Source organism: Dunckerocampus dactyliophorus, chromosome 15, assembly GCF_027744805.1.
Source record: "Dunckerocampus dactyliophorus isolate RoL2022-P2 chromosome 15, RoL_Ddac_1.1, whole genome shotgun sequence".
Lineage (NCBI taxonomy): Eukaryota > Metazoa > Chordata > Actinopteri > Syngnathiformes > Syngnathidae > Dunckerocampus > Dunckerocampus dactyliophorus.
In genome coordinates this window covers 24084726-24105309 of record NC_072833.1, presented here as the reverse complement: position 1 = coordinate 24105309, position 20584 = coordinate 24084726, and the positions used below count along the sequence as shown (strand labels likewise).

Genomic DNA, 20584 nt, shown 5'->3' with positions numbered 1-20584 from the left:
AATGCGATGTCTGTGATTCCACATTTTCAAACGTGTTTCATTTTCCCGGAGCAGAAAGGTAACACCGCCCTGCACATAGCGTCTCTGGCCGGCCAGACGGAAGTGGTGAAGGAGCTCGTCACTCACGGAGCCAACATCAACGCGCAGTCGCAGGTAAAGGACAAAACACAAACATAAAGATAATAACAAGCACAATCTGTGTTGTGTTTCAATGGGGAGGGGCATGCAGATACACACTTTATCTTCTCTTATCAGGTGTAAGCTATGCACACGGGTGGCGGTACGTGCTTGACACTTGCAAAAACATTGTGGAGTGTGTGTCTGCGTGTGTGCGTGTGTGTGTGTGTGTGTGTGTGTGTGTGTGTGTGTGAGTGAGAAAGAGAGACAGGTCGCAGCAGGGTTGCACTGTTGAAATATAACTTTTTAAAAATTATTTTTAAAAATTTTGTTTATTTCTATTTGTCTCCAGAATGGCTTCACGCCGTTGTACATGGCGGCGCAGGAGAATCACCTGGATGTGGTGCAGTTCTTGCTGGACCACGGCGCCAGTCAGAGCATCGCCACTGAGGTGAACGCCAGCACAAATGCGATCAATTCTTTCCTCAGGTGTTTTTATTACAGTTAAATTGCTGTTTAGCAGCAGCCTTAAACTTAGCACATGAGCGCGATCCGGGGGCTGTTTGCGGCCTATAGCTGCTTTTTTTTTTTTTATTGGCCCATTCACAGCACATTCTAAAAAATTGTTCCACAAGAAAGCACAGAATAGCAGCGAACATGGAAAAATCAGCAGTAAATTTACAAGAATAAAGTGAAAATATTAAGAGAAAAAAGTTGGAGAAAAAGCTGTAATTTTGCGAGAATAATGTCATAATATTGTGAGGAAAAATAAAGTTGAAATATTAAAGAATAAGGATTTTTTTTTAAAGTTGTAATATTATGAGAAACAAATAAAACAAAATAAAGCTGGTTAAAGTTTGTGATGGTTGAAAGTAAAGAAAATTAGGTTGCGGGGAAAGTTAAAATGTTACGAAAATTGTCGCGATTGGCTGGCGGCCAATCGACGGTGTACCCCGCCTATCGGTCAGAGTCAACTGGGATAGACTCCAGCATACCTCCGCGACCCTAGTGAGGACAAACGGAATAGAAAGTGGATAGATGGATGCTACAAAAATAAAGTTAAAATATTATTGACTTAATAAAGTCATAATTACAAGGAAAAAAATACTGAAAACAACAAAAAATGGACAGAAACGGGGAAAAAAACAGCTGTAAGTTTATGAGAGTAAAGTCAAAGGTTAACAGGCTAACAGTTAACAGGAAAAAAAGTTGCAAATTTACGACAATAAACTAATATAGTAATATTAGGAGGAAAAATGTCATTTTAGTAGCATAGTAACATTATGAGAAACAACAATTTTTTAAAAAGTAAGTAAAATTATAACATCATGGGAATAAAGTCAAAATATTACAAGAAGAACATTTACAAGAAGAAAGTTGAAATAGTTAAATAAAAAAAAAACTCAAATGGAAAAAAACAACTGTAATTTTACCACAAAGTCAAAATATTAAGAGAAAAAAGTTGTGTTCTAACAGGAAAAAAGCCGCAATTTTATGAGAAGAAACTCGTAATATTAGTAGGGAAAATAATGTCATTTTAGTTCAAATATTAAAGAAAATGTTATTTTTTAAAAGTCATATTATGAGAAACAAAATAACAAAGTTGTCAATTTTAAAAAATTATGTTGGTGAAAATGTTATATTATGGGAATAAAGTCAAAATACTACGGAAAAAAGTCATAATATTACGAAATTATCGTAAGAATTATTTAAGAAGAATATTCCCACAGGATATCGGTCCGCATTGGTGGCGCTTTGGTAGCAGCTTCCTGGATGGGTAAGAATCAGCCATAAATCCTTAGATGAATGAATTGTAGATACATGCAGCGGGTATCGCAAGACTAGCAACCAACTGACAGTAAGTGTCTTAAACAACACGACAGCCTGGGCTGCCGGCGAAATGATTGTCTTCCATGCTTCGTAGCTTAGCATGACTGAAGACGAGAATGGACGTAAAAATAGTAGCAGCGTGTTAACTAGTCACCGGGAAAGATTTTCATCCATCCATTCATTTTCTATGCCGCTTATCCTCATTAGGGTCGCGGGGGAAAGATTTTCAACACATCAGCAAAACATACGTACATTATAGCCATATAAGTGATCTAATTTGTTATGTATTGTGTAAAACTATAACAGGAGCAACATCAAATTAAAAACACCAAATGAATACTGAGCCACCATCCACCAGTGCAAGCTTGGAATATACACTTTAGCACTCAATAAGGTAATCAAAATCTTACCTTTATCCGTGTATCTAGATGTGTATCGAATCGTCTCCCACAGAGATTTGCATCCTGAGTTGAAATATTTGGTAAATTAAAAAAAAAAAAAAAAAAACTACAGCAAAAGTGGGGGAAAAAAAGAGCAAAGAGCGAAGCTGATACCCATAATGTGCTTTTTCATCTACAGTGGTGTGAAAAAGTGGTTTCCCCCTTCCTGATTTCTTTTTTTTTTTTCGCATGTTTGTCACACTTAAATGTTTCAGATTATCACATTTAAATATTTTAATATTTAATAATAATAATAATATTACATTTAAATATTAGTCAGTGACAACACAACTGAACACAAAATGCAGTTTTTAAATGAATCATTTTGTTATTGGGGGAAAAAAATCCAAACTTACATGGCCCTGTGTCAAAAAGTGATTTCCCCCTCTGTTAAAACATAGCTGAGATCTATCGGTGCGGAAAAGGTTATAAAGCCTGTTCTAAAGCTTAGGGACTCCAGCAAACCACAGTGAGAGCCATTATTCACAAATGGCGAAAACATGGAACAGTGGCAAACACTCCCAGGAGTTTCTGGCCAAAGAAAATAACCCCAAGTGCGCAGTGACGACTCATCCAAGAGGTCACAAAAGACCCCACAACAACATTCAGAGACCTGCAGAACTCACCTGCCTCAGTCATGGTCAGTGTTCATGACTTCACCATAAGAAAGAGACTGGGCAAAAACAGCGTACATGACAGAGTTCCAAAATGAAAATTGAACAAAAAGAACATTAAGGCTCGTTTCAATTTTGCCAGCAAACACCTTGATGATCCCCAAGACCTTTGGGAAAATACTCTGCGGTCTGACGAGACAAAAGTTGAACTTTTTGGAAGGTGTGTGTCCCATTACATCTGGCGTGAAAGTAACGCCGCATTTCAGAAAAAGAACATCATACCAACAGTAAAATATGGTGGTGGTAGTGTGATGGTCTGGGACTGTTTTGCTGCTTCAGGACCTAGAAGACTTGCTGTGATAAATGGAAGCATGAATTCTGCTGAAGGAGAATGTCCATCCATCTGTTGGTGACCTCAAGCTGAAACCAACTTGGGTTCTGCAGCAGGACAATGATCCAAAACACACCAGCAAGTCCACCTCTGAATGGATGAAGACTTTGGAGTGGCCTAGTCAAAGTCCTGACCTGAATCCTATTGAGATGCTGTGGCATGACCTTAGAAAGGCGCTTCATGCTGGAAAAGCCTCCAATGTGGCTGAATGACAACAATTCTGCAAAGATGAGTGGGCCAAAATTCCTCCCCAGCGCTGGAAGAGACTCATTGCAAGTTATCACAAACGCTTGATTGCAGTTGTTGCTGCTAAGGGGGGCCCAACCAGTTATTAGCTTTAGGGGGCAATCACTTTTTCACACAGGGCCATGTAGCTTTGAATGTTTTTTTCTCGTTTTAATAATAAAAACTTTCATTTAAAAACTGTATTTTGTGTTCAGTTGTGTTGTTAGCATTCAGGAAGGGGGCAAACACAAAGACAAAGCTGAGATTTAGTTTTTTCTTGAAATATATATAACTTGTTAGCATATCTACGTGTTGCTTTACAAAATAAAAGGTGCATCCTTTCATTTTTCACTGTGTTGCCCTCATGGGAAAAAGTTTGGACATCCCTGCCTCAGCATGTAGCCCCACTGACTGTGGAAGAGTCCCTGTAGGTAGCGCCATCATAATAATAGTGAATTAGGGGTGAGCCCTGCAGGATATTGTCATGATTGATGTGACAAGCAGTCATCTCTTTCTGCCCGCCCGCAGGACGGCTTCACCCCCCTGGCGGTGGCGCTGCAGCAAGGCCACGACCAGGTGGTGTCGCTCCTCCTGGAGAACGACACCAAGGGCAAGGTGCGCCTCCCTGCGCTGCACATCGCCGCCAGGAAAGACGACACCAAGGCCGCCGCCCTCCTGCTGCAGAGCGACCACAACGCCGACGTGGAGTCCAAGGTAGGCCATCGGGCCCCCGCTACGCCCGCTACGGGTGAACACTCACACTTGACCAACCACACATTGCGATGGGTGTGGCGGCATCCGGTTGTGCGTCCGCAATTCATGGAGTGCGTGGCCATCATGCCGCTTGGTGTCGTACTCGTGGTACACTAACCACCCCATTCTCCCCCCCTCCCCCTCTTTCTTGCCCCACCCCCTCTGACTTTTTGTTTCTAGATGATGGTGAATAGAACAACAGAGGTACACGCCTTCTCTTCCTTCCTCTCTTCCTCTTCCTTCTCACCCTCATGGTCGCCATCGCAAAGCCTTCAGGCTGCTAGCATGAGCGCTAAATGCTAGCATGAAAGCTTTTGCTGCCTCATGGCGTTTGCATCTCATTTCAGCCTTGTTGTGTGAGTGCACACATACTCTCGAGCACACTCACCGTTACCTACAGTGTTTGTATTGCCGCCATGTTAGCAAAATTGTTAGCATAGCTTAGCATAAAGACTGTAAACATGGTTTTAGCCACGACACATTCCATCTCTATATTTGGGACTCATTTGAATCGTTAGTGAGCACCAAACAAGCCAAACCGACACCACTCGACAGACGGGTCTTCCGAGTGCTGTTCGCTTCACGGTAGTTCACTACATGGAACCGAAAAGGCTACATGTGTTAAGACAGCAGACAGAAATGGCATGTATGACAAAATATGTTGGAATTTTGTGCTCTTTAAAAGTATATTTTAGAAGATTTTGGTGAAATCTAAAGCGGTAAAAAATATCAGAATATTCAACCCAGCGGGGCTTTGGTTCCGGACCCACCAGCAAATAATGAAAATCCGCAAGTAATGGTAGTAACGCCCAGAAAAATGTCTAATTTTGACAATTGGCTACCGCTTCAGTGAAAGTTAGAATTTTTCAACATTGCGACAAAAAAACAAGAAAGACAAGAAAAACAAGAAAAAAACTTCATCAGCTTTGTGATATTGGTACAAAAGCATATTGTTAGTATCGTTTTTATACTTTGCTCTTTTTGTTTCTCATTTTTTCCGCATTTTTTTAAATTTAATTTTGTTTGGTTCTCCATACGACTTAAATAAATAACGTGTTTTTTTTAATACCTGAACTCTATGCTAATAAAATAACATTAGTTTTCCTCATAATCTTATGAGTTTATTACTGTAAAATAGCAACTTTTTTCTTGTTATAATACATAATTTTCTTTTACTATTTTGAGTCCATTTCTGTTTAGTTTTTTTTACATTTTCCAACCATTTCAGCTTACTTCTTGTACGTTTTCTTCTCGCAAAATTTGACTTCATTCCTATAATGTTATAACTTTATTCTCATGACATTATAACTTTTTCTCCAACCTAATTTTCTAAAAATTACAATGTTATTTTATTTATTTGTTTCTCATAATATTCCGACTTGAAAAAAACATATTTTTTCCTTAAATATTTTAACTTTATGCTACTAAAATGACATTATTTTACCTTATAATATGATGACTTTATTCCCGTAAAACTGCGACTGTTTTTTGTTGGAATAACACTCTTTTTTATCTTTTCTCCAAAAATTAAAACTATTATTATTATCACTTAAAAAAAAATGTTTTTCTTTAACATTTTAACTTTATGCCAATAAAATTATGTTATTTTTCCACAACGTTATTCTCACAAAATTCTTACTTTTTCTGATTAGATTACAATTTTTTTTTTTTTCGTGTAAAATTACTACTAATTTTTCAATTTTTTTTTTTTTTTTTTTTTACAATTTTCGTGTTGTAGTTTAGAATGTGCTGCGGGCCAGAAAAAGTAGCCGCAGGTCGAAAATGGCCCCTGTGCCACATTTTGGACGCTCCTGGCTTAGGTCATCTTTTTAAACATGAACACACATAATTAACATAATTCCAAAATGCATTTTAGAGGAATTTATTAAGATATATTCAGGTATGATTCATCTACCTCACAGTTGTGACTGATTGATTACAGTATGATTCTTAGGTGTGCCTTAGGTTGGCCCCAATAAAAGGTCACTCCAAAGTGTGCTGTTTAACTGTGTCGGCCTTTTGGTGCATAGATAAAGTTTTACATCTTTGAGTTCAGCTCGTGAAAAATGGTCGCAAAAAACAAAAGTGTTGTGTTTTATATTTTTGTTGAGTACAGTAATCCCTCGCCACTTTGAATTACGCTTTGAATTTCGCAGCTTCACTCTATCATCGTTTTTGAAAAATATATTAGATCTTTGCTGATGATTTTTAACTATGAAAATATTCCATTTATAAATAATTTTTTGTCCAAAAATATGCATCTTTAATAGGGTTGTGAATGTGAATGGTTGTTTGTCTATATGTGCCCTGCGATTGGCTGGCGACCAGTCCAGGGTGTATCCCGCCTCTTGTCCGAAGTCAGCTGGGATAGGCTCCAGCATACCCGCAACCCTAATGAGGATAAGTGACATAGAAGATGGATGGATGGATGGAATAGGGTTGTAACTATTCGTTTCAATAACGATACTATTGCCGATACGATTCAAGGACAATATTGGTTCATTTAGAACCATACGATTTAAAACGATTCAATAATTTTAAATAGATTCATTAACTTTTTAGCCAAAAATTCAACCAGTGTGACTGTGAAATAAATACATGTATACTGGGCAGTGCAGGGGAAGTTTCCTACATTCCTGTTGTTTTTTGTAAGGGAATGAGGTATAAATTAATTAGGGATGTAAACAACAATTACAGTTTTGGCCTAGTCTCCCTAAACATGCTGGTGAGACCTGAGGCTTCTGCAGATGATGTTACCTTGCGCTGCTGCTGCTGCTGCTGCGGGAACACCGCAGGTGGTGCCTGGACGGTCAGCATTGTGTGAAATCCCATGGAGCTTTAGTAGGTGGGTGGAGAGATTTGTCGCGATGCCGTTGGATTTCACTTAACCTTTACATATCCTTATTGACAACATCTCCTTCTTTACAAAAGCCAAATTGTATCCACACACTGGACCGTAATTGTGGCGTAATTATTTCTCGGTCTCCAGCTTGTCTTCTGCCATCCGCCATGCTACGTTCCGTTGTCTGAAGGCGATGACACAGACACAGACAGGCAGACTCAATGGAGTAGCGTCTCTTTATCTCTTTATCATCCATCCATCTATCTTCTACGTCGCTTATCCTCACTAGGGTCGCAGGGGTATGCTGGAGCCTAACGCAGCTGACCTCAGGTGAAAGGCGGGGTACACCCTGGACTGGTTGCCAGCCTATAGCACGGCCTCTTTATCATTAAAAGTGCTAAAAACACACATCCATATAAAGCCTGCCGTGCTTAAATCCAATGCTTTATTTCCTTGTATTGAACATGCAAACTCCACACAGAACGCAGATCTTCCTTTATTCTTCTGTGGCCACATGCTAACATGCTAACTACTAGGCTACCGCGCAGCCTTTGTGTATATCAGGGGTCGGGAACCTTTTTTGCTAAGAGAGCCAAGAAAGCCACATATTTTTAAATGTATTTCCGTGAGAGCCATATACAACTAACAACTGACAACACAACAAAATGTGTGCATTATTAAGCATGACCAACAATTTTAGAGTATAATAAGTCTCTGAATTTATTATTTTTAATAATGCCGTTATATTGAAGCTAACCAATAATAAATACTGTAAGATACTTCTTACCATTAATGTGACTTCTGTGCTTGCGGTAGAAAATGGATGGATGGATTAAAGTGCGTAAAGAAGTTTTATATTTTGAATGTTATTTTTAACACTGTGATTTCCGTCAAATAAAATTACAACGAAAAAATGTGATTGTGTTAAAGCCAGAGAGCCAGATGCAACCACCAGAAGAGCCACATCTGGCTCCCGAGCCATAGGTTCCCTACCCCTGGTCTATATTATGCCTTTTTTATGTCTTATTATGTCTTCTTTTCTCTTATGTCTACTATATTGGGTAATAGGAGTGCAAAGGTGACTATAGGGGTGTTATGTCATGGCTAGAAGGCTCTAATAATATTAAAACGCATATTTAGAAGGTTGTAACAGGTTTTCTATGCTACCAAAGTATTCCATTTATAAATAAGGAATCTTACTTGGTTGAAATTCACTTATCACAGTCAGATCTGGAACCAATTAATCGTGATAAACGAGGGATTACTGTACAGGTTTTCTTTTACAGTTCGTAGCGCTTCACTGTTGCAGATGCATGCTGCCCTTCATGTGTACTTTTTAGTCGTTTCTGTCATTTCCAGCAACTAAAACAAGTGTATTATTACTGCATGATATTCATTGGATGGCAGCTAATGCGCTTTATCTTTTGAAGGCTTTTTGCAAGACACTTTGTTCTCAAGCGCACGTGTTGCTGAGCTTTGTGCAGCTTTGCCCGGTTAGCTGGTTTGGTGCACAGCGTCCCATCACGCTTGGCTTTGCTGCTGCCGCGCGGAACCTTCTCACCTGGTCTTTGTTTAATTGTTTTCTTGTCTTTGTGCCTCAGAGCGGCTTCACGCCTCTCCACATCGCCGCTCACTACGGCAACATCAACGTAGCAACGCTGCTGCTCAACAGAGGCGCCGCCGTGGATTTCAAGGCACGGGTTAGTGTGTGTGTGTGAATGTGTGTGTGTGTGCATGTGAGAGACGTATGGAACACCAGCTGTTCTTGTCACTCTACTGAGAGAAATTTGTACCTAAAATTGCATTGGAGCGCAGACCTCCCACAAGGCCAAACAATCCTAATTTGGACGACCGTTATCTTCATTTGTAACTACCTCCTGTTATTAACATTTTATTCATGGATTCTTTCTTGGCCCACGACTCCTAAAGTTTTATGGACAATTACTTTTATTTATTTATTTTATTTCCCGGGGAATGGCAGCTGCAATGATGGGTGCTGCTTTATTGTTGCATCGAGTTGCACTACACACATATGGCCCAAAGCTAATGTGGCTAACAGATGGCGGCTAACGTGGTTTTCTTCCCGTAGAGCCCATTCTCCCAAAGTGGCGTACGTGTAACCCCACGGGGTGCACCGATTGTCATAGGGGGTACGTGAATAAAAATGAAAAACAGTTAGTGCGTAACACTCACAATTACAAGCGCACCTGAATGCCTCATAGCACAGAGCGCACAATCATAGCAGAAAGCAGGAAGGAGACACGGCATGAAGTTCTTCATTGCTCTGTGTGAGTTATATGAATTAGTAAGTAAGTTTGATGATTAAGAGGTGTATTAAGAGTGTTTCATCTTGAAGGTTTAATTCATATTGGTGTTCCAATCCCTGCACTGGAATGTGCGTGCCAGGATGAGACATTGGAGATACCCCTGAAAATGAGACTTTATCGCTGCCTGTATCTATTTTTGTACTTGAGATACTGCTTTATCATGTTTGTTTAACTTTCCCTTTCAATTTGGGATCAAATTAATATGCAGACTTCAACCCATCAAACCATTCAAACGCAAGGATCCCAACATCCGGCTGAAATAAAAGATATGTAGGACCAATACATAGATAGATACTTTATTCAGCTCCAAGAGAAATTCACATCTTATCTATTTATCAGTGCTCATGTAAAACTTTATTAACTATTTAAAACAGAATTACTTCATATAAATTAATTGACCAATGAATCATGCTTAATATTTTAATTTAATAAAAGTTTAAAATGGTTTATGTTTTTTTTAAGTGTGCAGGAGTAGGGGGTGCATGGCTTCAAGTCAAATGTCTGAAGGGGTACGTGACTGTGAAAAGTTTGGGAACCACTGCTCTAGAGGAGGTGTAGGGAACCTATCCCAGCAGGCACACAACGCTGATACGACGCTGAATAAACATTCATAACATTCAACATTTAAACTTGAAACAACGTTGCAAAATAGTTTGTAAACGTTGAAGTGCAACATTTAAGCAACATTGAACCAATTGTTGTATTTGTGAATTGCGACAATTTTATTTTACTATTATTATTATTTTATTATTATTACTAATTCTGTTTTGTCAAAATGTACAGAGCCCAAAAGTCAAACAAAAGGCTTCAAATTTGGAACATTATTTGAGAAGTGACCAGAACCTGACAGTGAATAAACGTCAGCAAATGCATGTTGTATCAATGTTGCGTTTGTGTTGCTCAACATGAGGGTTCAAATTTGGAACATTGGTTGAGAAGTGGGGCCGCACGGTGGTCTAGTGGTTAGCATGTTGGCCAACACAGTAACAGCCTGGAGATGGGGAAGACCTGGGTTCGATTCTCCTCTGGGCATTTCTGTGTGGAGTTTGCATGTTCTCCCTGTGTGTGCGTGGGTTTTCTCCGGGTACTCCGGTTTCCTCCCACATCCAAAAACATGCAGGTTAGCGACTCTAAATTGTCCATAGGTATGAATGTGAGTGTGAATGTTTTTTTGTCTATATGTGCCCTGCTGGCGACCAGTCCGGGGTGTACCCCGCCTGTCGCCTGAGGTCGGCTGGGATAGGCTTTAGACTTTTTAAAAGTAAAACATTACTTTCATTCACCAAATCAATTATTACTGGATAATACCCGGGTCATTGAGAAGTCAAGAAGTAAACTTCCCTCCTTTAATCAAATAGTCACGGTGCAAAACCATGCAGCACCAGAAGTCGCATTAATGGTAAGAAGTATTTTATGTATTATTGGTTAGCTCCGGTAAAACAACATTATTAAAAAGAATAAATTCAGACACTTATTACATTCTAAAATTGTTGGTCTTGCTTAAAAATCCCCACATTTAGTTGTATTCAATGTTAAAAAAAATATTATATGGCTCTCACGGAAATACGTTTTCAAATATGTGGCTTTCACGGCTCTCTTAGCTAAAATGGTTCCCGACCCCTGCTATAGAGGGAGACGTTTTCCTCTTTTCCTCCCATGCCGTCAGGAGAGCTGTGGCGTGGTAATGGAAGCTATTCGCAGTGTTTGCTTTCAAAGTGATGTTTTGTTTTCATCCGTCTCCAGAACGACATCACGCCGCTACATGTGGCCTCCAAGCGTGGGAACGGCAACATGGTGCGGCTTCTACTGGAGCGAGGAGCCAAGATAGACGCGCGGACCAAGGTGCGCTCACAAACACCTGTCAGGTGTATTTGGCAGGTCCACAATTCATACATGACATGATGAATTAATCAGCCTGAGCACGCTCGCTTAAGTCCCGCCTTTGATTCCTCAGGACGGTTTGACGCCGCTCCACTGCGGAGCCAGGAGCGGCCACGAGCAGGTGGTGGAGATGTTGCTCAACAGGGGCGCCCCCATCCTCTCCAAGACCAAGGTATGCGCCCCTCGGCTACGTTTGTCCACACGCTTCCTGTTAGCTTGTGGGTTAGCATCTCTTTCCTGCCTAACGCCTCTCCGTAGAACGGCCTGTCGCCGCTCCACATGGCCACGCAGGGCGACCACCTTAACTGCGTCCAGCTGCTGCTGCACCACGACGCGCCTGTGGATGACGTGACCAACGACTACTTGACGGCGCTGCACGTTGCCGCCCACTGCGGGCACTACAAGGTGGCCAAGGTCATCGTGGATAAAAAGGCCAACCCCAATGCCAAGGCCTTGGTGAGGAGGAGCTTAGAACTCCCTGTGGTTGTCTTGCACACTGGACGGGGCCTTGCAAGGGAGGGAGAGAAGACAGGCTCATTGGGAGGGGGAAGTGTCAGTAATCACACCACTGCCCTGCTTAGTTATCACTGTCCATTTCATAGGAGCAGATTCTTTCACATGTTGGAAGATACCATCTTTTTCCTTCATGATGGTCGCAATGAATGATTTGAATGTCGGTCAGCATTTCTCCACTTTCTGAGCATTTTACCATGTCTACTTTCACTTCACTTTTCACTTTCACTTTTATTATTGTTTTTTTCATTAATTATCCTCGTTTAATATTACTACTACATCCAAACTCATATTTACATACATACACATGTACTGTATATGTATACACGTACATGTAGTACCTATATCATTGGTAATATTACCTTTTGTTGGACTTACGAACAAATCGATTTGCGAACGACAATTTGTCCTTTTTTCCAATAACTCCTCCTCCTCCACCACAACGAGGTATGCTCGACCACTCCTCTTCATAGGTAAATAACATTTATCATTACGTATTATTATATCACTTTTATTATTGTTTTTTTCATTAATTATCCTTGTTTAATATTACTACTACATCCAAACTCATATTTACATACATACACATGTACTGTATATGTATACACGTACATGTAGTACCTATATCATTGGTAATATTACCTTTTGTTGGACTTACGAACAAATCGATTTGCGAACAGTCGTCTGGAACCAATTGTGTTCGTTAGTTGGGGGCCAAGTGTAGTCACATACTTCATCTTTGACTTTGGAAAACAATGATCATCATATTTGCCTCTTTTATGATATGTTGAGGACTAAACCACTAAATGTTCATATTGATTTGGTCGGTCTAGAGCAGGGTTGTCCAAGGTGTGGCCCAGGGATCATTTGTGGCCGGCAGCTGTTTTTTTATTAGCCCGCAGCACATTCTAAAATTGAAATGAGAACAATGGCAAAAATGGAAAAATCAGCAGTAATTTTACAAGAATAAAGTCAAAATATGAAGAGAAACAAGCTGTAATCTAATGAGAAAAAGTTTTGTAAACAAAATGACCAGAATTCTAAAAATGCTACTTTTGTTTCCAAATCAAAAACTTCTTCTTGTGAAACTATAAATTTTGTTTGCATTCCCTGATGCTTTATTTGCATTTCCGGATGTATTCTGTGCATTTCCGGGGCAGAAGTTGTCAGCCCAGCATTCGAGACTGACCCAGTGGCGCCCCCTACTGGTAGCATGTATAGCGGTCAAATCCCCACTTGAGTTTCTCCAATGTCCTCCAAAGTTGCGCGTTTAGCTCCATTTGAACGGCGTATGCTAGAGCGACCATGCTACAGGCTAAAATAGGAAGTGTTTTCATCAATAAGTGAGGGCGGAGTAGAACAAAGGAGCAGAAAAAAGTAAAAGATATGCGCCATAAGACACGAACAAAACTAAAATGTACACTGAAGCAAGAATGAAGATAAGAGGACATGCAAGTGTCCTTTTCTGTCCTGTCCTGGTGTAAGACAACCAAGGCGGGTGTGTAAGGGGAGACGTGGGTGTGGTTAGGTCTTGGGAAAAGGTGGGGGGGGAGAAAGTCGGATGAAGTCATTCAGACAAAAGCTTTGGAGAGCAGGCAGGAGAAGGCAGCAAGGCTAACTTTGCATTCTGAGAGAATTCTTTCCACGCGTGCTCGTCGGGGGGGAAGAAAGGACAGGCTGGATTTTCCGCCCGGCGTTCCAGATGTGTCCCGCCTTGTGCAGCGTTCCCTGATCACCAGGTTTGAATTGTGTCTTCTAGAATGGTTTCACACCGCTGCACATCGCCTGCAAGAAGAACCGGGTCAAGGTGATGGAGCTCCTCCTGAAGCATGGCGCCTCTATCCAGGCCGTCACCGAGGTGCGTGCATCTGTCTTCTAGAGATGGACAAAAGTCTTGGGACAGAACAATGGATTAGTCCAGCTTTATCTTATGTATGGTATGCAATGTTTGCCATACATTTATTTATACTGTTTTCTCTCGCTCATAAACACATTATAATTGGACTGTCTGTGAATGTAGATCGTTGTTACGACTCTGTAACCAGTAGAAGGTATCGTAACTTTCATCATAGCTTCTTAACACATCTCATACGCACATGGTCTGCCGGAGAATAAGAAGACGTAGCAGGGGGACATTTTTTTAGCGAGTATTCAGATGCCTCTAGATTCTCTTTTTTTGTGACTAGCGACAAATCTAGCGACTTTTTCCACTAACATTAGAGACTATAACATGAAAGCTGCTCCTCTCAACGAGCAGCGGGGCCTGCATAAAAATGATACAATTTTATTATGTATAATAAAATGTAAAAAATAAATATAATAACCAAAAAAGTATAATGTAAAAAAAGAAAACTAAATAAAATTGATTATATAAATCATATGTATATTTCTGAACTTATTTTTTGTGTGTGTGTTTTTTGCTAAAATTACATGAACATGCAACAATTATGCAAATTAAACTTTTTTTCTCAACAAGCAGCGGGTGCTGCTGTGGGCCTGTGGGTGCTTGAAATAAATAAATAAATAATACATAAATAATATAACAAATAATTACAATACAACTTTATTATTAATAATACAATTTAAAACAATAAATAATATAACCATCAAATTTTATGATTTATAATAAAATGTCAACAAACCAAAAAAAATCCTATAAAATCTAGAAAGAAGCAACAGAAGAATTTTATATTTATAAACATTTATTTTAAAATTTTCATTCATTCATTTTTTGCTAAAATTATATGCACCTGCAACAATTATGCAAATTTAACTTTTTCTATCAAGTATTCAGACCTCTGTAGATTCTCCTTTTCTGAAAAAAGTGACTAGTGACAAATCTAGTGTCTTTTTCCACTCATTGGAGACTCTTAACATAAAAGCATGTATCGCTCTTCTCAGCGAGCAGCAGGTGCTGTTGTGGGCTTGTAGGTGCTTAAAAAACTAAATGAATAAAATAACTAATAAATAAAATAAATAGCAATACAATTTTTTATAATAAAATGTAAAAAAAATATATATATATATATATCATAATACAATTTTATTATTTATAATGAAATGTAAAAAACTAAAACTAAAATAAATCATATAAAATTTAAAAAGAAGCCACAGATGAAATTTTTATTTCAAGACATTTATTTTAAATTTAGCATTTTTTGCTAAAATTACAAAATACCAATGCAAATAGATGCAAATAGACTGCAGTCCTGTGGGAACCACCGGTATGGCTTATTTATTTCAGACATGCTTAATATGTTACATTAAGGAACGTCCCATGGTCGCATTTGCACAATTCAACATGTCCAAAAACGCAGTAACCAAACAGAAGTTGAAAAATAACAGGAAAATAAAAAAAGGAAGAAATAAAAGTGTTTAAAATACAGAAGAAAAACATTAATGCGAGTCGGAAAACTGTGTCCTTCCCACTTTGTGGAAATACTTTTCTCTTCCCATGAAAAAAATTAGTTATCAAATGTTACAAGTGGCACTTCAGTGATGCGATGTACTCATTTTTGTCCCGGCAGTCCGGCCTGACTCCTATCCACGTCGCGGCGTTCATGGGACATGAAAACATCGTCCACCAGCTCATCAACCACGGAGCTTCGCCCAATACCAGCAATGTGGTCAGTACTGGAAATATGTGTATTTATTTATGTATGTTTTCAACCGCAACCACCACACTTGTAGACTCAGAGACATAAAAAGTAGCAAACATGAAAAAGTCTCCCGTGTAGGATGATATTATTTCCATGTGTACCTCTCTCGTCTGGGCCCGGGAATGCTAGCTGCTCTTTGGAGTGGCTGCAAACTCCCAAAAAAAAAAAAAAAAAAGAGGAGGGAAAAAGTGCTTCACAGTTAACTCATCAACCTCAAGTATTTGGCCGCCCACGCCATGTCTGTGGCGGGGTTGCCGTGGAAACGAGCATTATGGGACATCGTTATTGCGCGCGTGCTAAGCAGGAGCACTTCATTTCTACACCTATTTGTCTGGTTGGAAAACTACTATTGTAGTTGGTTAGTTCTTAATTCGATGCACTAACCTGTGTGTCTGTGTGTGCGTGTCTGTGTGTGTGTCGGTGTGTGCGCGTGTGTGTGTTCCAGAGAGGCGAGACTGCTCTCCACATGGCTGCAAGGGCAGGACAATCCAATGTGGTCCGATATTTGGTCCAGAATGGTGCACGAGTTGACGCCAAGGCCAAGGTAGTGTGTTTGTGTATGTGTGTATTTGTGGGAGATTAAGAGCATGACCACATGACCATGGCTATTTTTAGAAACATATATTTATCTATCCATTTTGGTCTTTCAGCCAAACTGTTTTAGGCGGTGTCAAAGTGATTATAGTTACTTCCCTGCAGAAGTATTTAGTAATGGAATTACTTTTTCATAAATGTAATTAGGTACCATGGAAAGTAATCATTGCGTTACTGAACACCACACTTTCAACTCCACAGACCACTCCGGCTTGCCATTGTTGCATGGACCTCTCCTGATGTGACGTTTGCAAATGAGTCAAGTCTTTTGAACGGCTCTTTTAAGCGATATCTTATATTCCTATTTTTTTTGCATGTTTGTCACACTGAAATGTTTCAGATCATTAAACAAATTGAAATATTAGTCAATGACAACATAACTGAACGCAAAATGCAGTTTTTAAATTAAACTTTTTATTATTAATGGAAAAAAAAAATCCAAAACTAGCCCTGTATGGAAAAACTGATTGCCACCCCGTTAAAACACAACTTAAGTGAGATTAATTGAAATCTATCAGTCTGGAAAAGGTTATAAAGCCATTTCTAAAGCTTTGGCACTCTAGCAAGCCACAGTGAGAGCCATTATCCACAAATGGCGAAAGCATGGAACAGTGGTGAACCTTCCCAGGAGTGGCCGGCCAACCAACATAACGCCAACAGCGCAGCGACGACTCATCCAAGAGGTCACAAAAGACCCCACAAAAACATCCAAAGAACTGCAGGCCTCACTTGCCTCAATTAAGGTCAGTGTTCATGACTCCACCATAAGAAAGACACTGGACAAAAACGGCCTGCATGGCAGAGTTACAAGACCAAAACCACTGCTGAACAAAAAGAACATTAAGGTTAGTCTCAATTTTGGCAGAAAACATCTTCATGATCCCCAAGACCTTTGGGAAAACACTCTGGTCTGACGAGACAAAAGGTGTCCCATTACATCTGGCGTAAAAGTTACGCCGCATTTCAGAAAAAGAACATCATACCAGCAGTAAAATATGGTGGTGGTAGAGTGATGGTCTGGGACTGGAAGACTTGCTGTGATAAATGAAAGCATGAATTCTGCTGAAGGAGAATGTCCGGGCATCTGTTATTGACCTCACGCTGAAACCAACTTGGGTTCTGCAGCAGGACAATGATCCAAAACACACCAGCAAGTCCACCTCTGAATGGCTGAAGAAAAACAAAATGAAGACTTTGGGGTGGCCTAGTCAAAGTCCTGACCTGAATCCTATTGAGATGCTGTGGCATGACCTTAAAAAGGCGCTTCATGCTGGAAAAGCCTCCAGTGTGGCTGAATGACAACAATTCTGCAAAGATGAGTGGGCCAAAATTCCTCCACAGCGCTGGAAGAGACTCATTGCAAGTTATCACAAACGCTTGATTGCAGTTGTTCAGGAAGGGGGAAAGCACTTTTTCACACCACTGTATATCTGCAAATCGGTTCTCATTGTTCACTTCAAAAAGTAAGGGTGTCCCGAGTTTCCTCCAGATGACTGTGCTTCTCAACTTAGCTCCAAGGAAGAGCCCAGCCAAGCTACGGAGGAAACTCATTTACGCAACTTGTACCCAAAGGTCACGACCCAAAGCTCATAACCATAGGTGAGGGTAGGAACGTAGATGGGCCGGTAAAGTGAACGCTTAGCCTTTGACACAGTTTGCAGTGTATGCCGAAAAAAATCCTAGTCCACGGACCACACTTAAGATTCCACTTCTGGTTTAGTGTGCGCACGGTAGTAAACGACTTCCGCCCCCACTCCCCTCTGTGGACAGGACGACCAGACGCCGCTGCACATCTCCAGCCGTCTGGGCAAGCAAGACATCGTCCAGCAGCTGCTGACAAACGGAGCGTCTCCCGACACGACCACCAGCTCGGGGTACACGCCTCTACACCTAGCGGCCCGGGAGGGACACCGAGAGGTGGCGGCAGCGCTACTGGACCACGGAGCCAGTCTGGGCATCACCACCAAGGTTAATGCACGCAAGAGCCAACACCCCCTCTGGTCACAAGCTAGTAGTGAATCTTTTTTTTTTTACCTACAGAAGGGCTTCACTCCTCTTCATGTGGCGGCCAAGTACGGCAAGATGGAGGTGGCCAACCTTCTCCTGCAGAAGAATGCCGAGCCTGACGCAGCTGGGAAGGTAACACACATCTACCTTCCTGATTGAGTCCAGAGCATGTGCACTGGATCACAGCAGCTTTGTGTGTGTGAATGCCACCTAACTGTGTGTGTTTGTCCAGAGTGGACTAACTCCACTGCATGTGGCCGCGCACTATGATAACCAGAAGGTGGCGCTGCTGTTGCTCAAGCAGGGAGCGTCGCCGCATGCTGCTGCCAAGGTAAGAGCCTGACAGCGTTGGATCATGTTAGCTTCAAAAGTATCGCATCTTGCTACATTTTGTGTCATTTGGCAGCCATTTTGAAATGCTCATTACTGCCACCCGCCAGACTGGAGTGGGAAAATATAGACTGTAACTTAGGAACTTAGGAGCGTTCAGTTTTCTTGTAAATGTTGAAATGTTGAAAATGTTGACGCTGTTTCCTGCTTTGTTTCTGTGTGAATGAGTGTCAGTCTAGTTTTTAAAATGTATCTGACATGTTAGCATACATATCTTGGCATACATTTAATGATATCAACAGAAAATGACTTATTCATGTTAATAAAATAATAGATTATGACTAGAGATGCTTGATATTAGCTTTCTTGGCAATGTCCGGTAATGTAAGGCTCTTCATTACTGATGCTAGTATCAACCGATACCGATATAGGCAAATGTCTTGTAACGAACACACTATGCAAAATCATTGCAAATTGCATATTTACAATCCGAAAGTGAAACTTGTGAATAGTTTCAGACCGCAGACATACTGAGCTTGTTATCAGCAGCAAAATTCAATACCGGTACCATCAGATATCTTATTTTTCTGGCAATTGTCCAGATTTCACCACATTTCAACAGTCATTCTACATTTCAGTTCTACTTCAGCATTCACACGCAATTTCTACTGAAATTGCTTTGTCTAATTATCATCGATGGTCCCTGAGGTATTTTGGCAGCAATCATGTCCGTTCTTTTGGCCCAGAACGGCTACACGCCGCTCCACATCGCCTCCAAGAAGAACCAGATGGAGATCGCCACCACGCTGCTGGAGTACGGCGCCTCCACCAACAGTGTTACACGCCAGGGCATCACGCCGCTGCACCTGGCCGCCCAGGAAGGCCACGTGGATGTGGTGACGCTGCTGCTGGCCCGAGATGCTCCGGTCAACACGGGCAACAAGGTTTTGCCGACGAGTTCCTTTTTAACTTGTTAACTTGTTAGCACTGAGCTAAAATGTGTTGGGGTTTTTTTTCAGTATGGCTTAACGCCTCTCCACCTGGCTGCCCAGGAGGATAAAGTCAACGTGGCTGAAGTTCTGGTCAACCACGGAGCCACCATAGATCCTGAGACCAAGGTTAGCTTGAAAAGCCCCTAACATCTTCCTCTTATTTACATTAAAAAAATATTTATATTTTCATGGTCCTTGTATGCATCAGTTGGGCTACACCCCACTCCACGTGGCCTGCCACTATGGCAACGTGAAGATGGTCAACTTCCTGCTGAAAAACCAGGCCAAGGTCAACGCTAAGACCAAGGTACTCATTTTACAAGCTGGCTGGCTGCATGGAGTACTACTGTGCTGTAGTAGTATTGGATTCATTTACTTTTGCTTTTCCGCAGAACGGCTACACGCCTCTTCATCAGGCCGCACAGCAGGGACACACACACATCATCAACCTGCTGCTGCATCACGGGGCCGCGCCCAACGAACTCACCACGGTGAGCACACACACATACACACACACACACACACGTCTGACACCTGGCCAATCACAACAGAGTCGGTAGACGTGGTTGGGGCAGGAGGCTGCCAAGTCAGAGAGTTTCAGCCAAGAGGAGAAGAATGCAGATTTTCCCTGTTTATTCTCACTGGAATCCAATATCATTTTAAAAGCCCCTAAAATGAGAAGGATAGGACCTCATTAAGGAAAATACCCTAATAAAAGTAAGTTTTTTTTATGTGTTTTTTTTCTAGTAATCTATTAAATATTTTTTTTTTGTCCAAACTTTTTTTTGTCCATTCTGGTAAGATTTTTTGGGGGGGTAATTTTTTTTCTGATGCCTTTTTTTTTGTCCACTTTTTTCTGCTATCTTTTTAAACTTTTTTGTTGTCAATTGTTGTTTTATTGTCAACAATAAGATCAGTCTCTGAAGCGGCCGAAAGAAGCAGTCACTGGCTATGGATCAAGCGCAAGGACACTTGCTGGGCTCAAAACAGAGGGGGGCACACACCTGGGATGCCAGATGTTGCCGATGAGCTCTCTGGAGGTGTCATGGTCCTATCATCAAAACACCAA

The 20584-nt window shown here is 40.9% G+C and overlaps 1 protein-coding gene across 20 annotated transcripts in view; it reads left to right on the top strand.

Moving 5' to 3' along the window:
* Nucleotides 1-20584, top strand: part of LOC129167887 (ankyrin-3-like) — a 96260-nt gene that overhangs the window by 20358 nt on the left and 55318 nt on the right. For 11 of the 20 annotated variants that reach the window (XM_054752548.1, XM_054752559.1, XM_054752558.1 and 8 more), the window contains exons 4-20: nucleotides 55-153; nucleotides 470-568; nucleotides 4146-4331; nucleotides 8814-8912; nucleotides 11283-11381; nucleotides 11494-11592; nucleotides 11679-11876; nucleotides 13693-13791; nucleotides 15461-15559; nucleotides 16038-16136; nucleotides 17957-18154; nucleotides 18227-18325; nucleotides 18426-18524; nucleotides 19270-19467; nucleotides 19543-19641; nucleotides 19724-19822; nucleotides 19908-20006. In XM_054752548.1, coding sequence (XP_054608523.1) covers nucleotides 55-153; nucleotides 470-568; nucleotides 4146-4331; nucleotides 8814-8912; nucleotides 11283-11381; nucleotides 11494-11592; nucleotides 11679-11876; nucleotides 13693-13791; nucleotides 15461-15559; nucleotides 16038-16136; nucleotides 17957-18154; nucleotides 18227-18325; nucleotides 18426-18524; nucleotides 19270-19467; nucleotides 19543-19641; nucleotides 19724-19822; nucleotides 19908-20006 — 2067 coding nt within the window. Of the gene's footprint in view, nucleotides 1-54; nucleotides 154-469; nucleotides 569-4145; nucleotides 4332-4550; nucleotides 4575-8813; nucleotides 8913-11282; nucleotides 11382-11493; nucleotides 11593-11678; nucleotides 11877-13692; nucleotides 13792-15460; nucleotides 15560-16037; nucleotides 16137-17956; nucleotides 18155-18226; nucleotides 18326-18425; nucleotides 18525-19269; nucleotides 19468-19542; nucleotides 19642-19723; nucleotides 19823-19907; nucleotides 20007-20584 lie in introns of all 20 variants that reach the window. The other 9 variants (XM_054752555.1, XM_054752551.1, XM_054752547.1 and 6 more) reach the window with 3 other exon arrangements.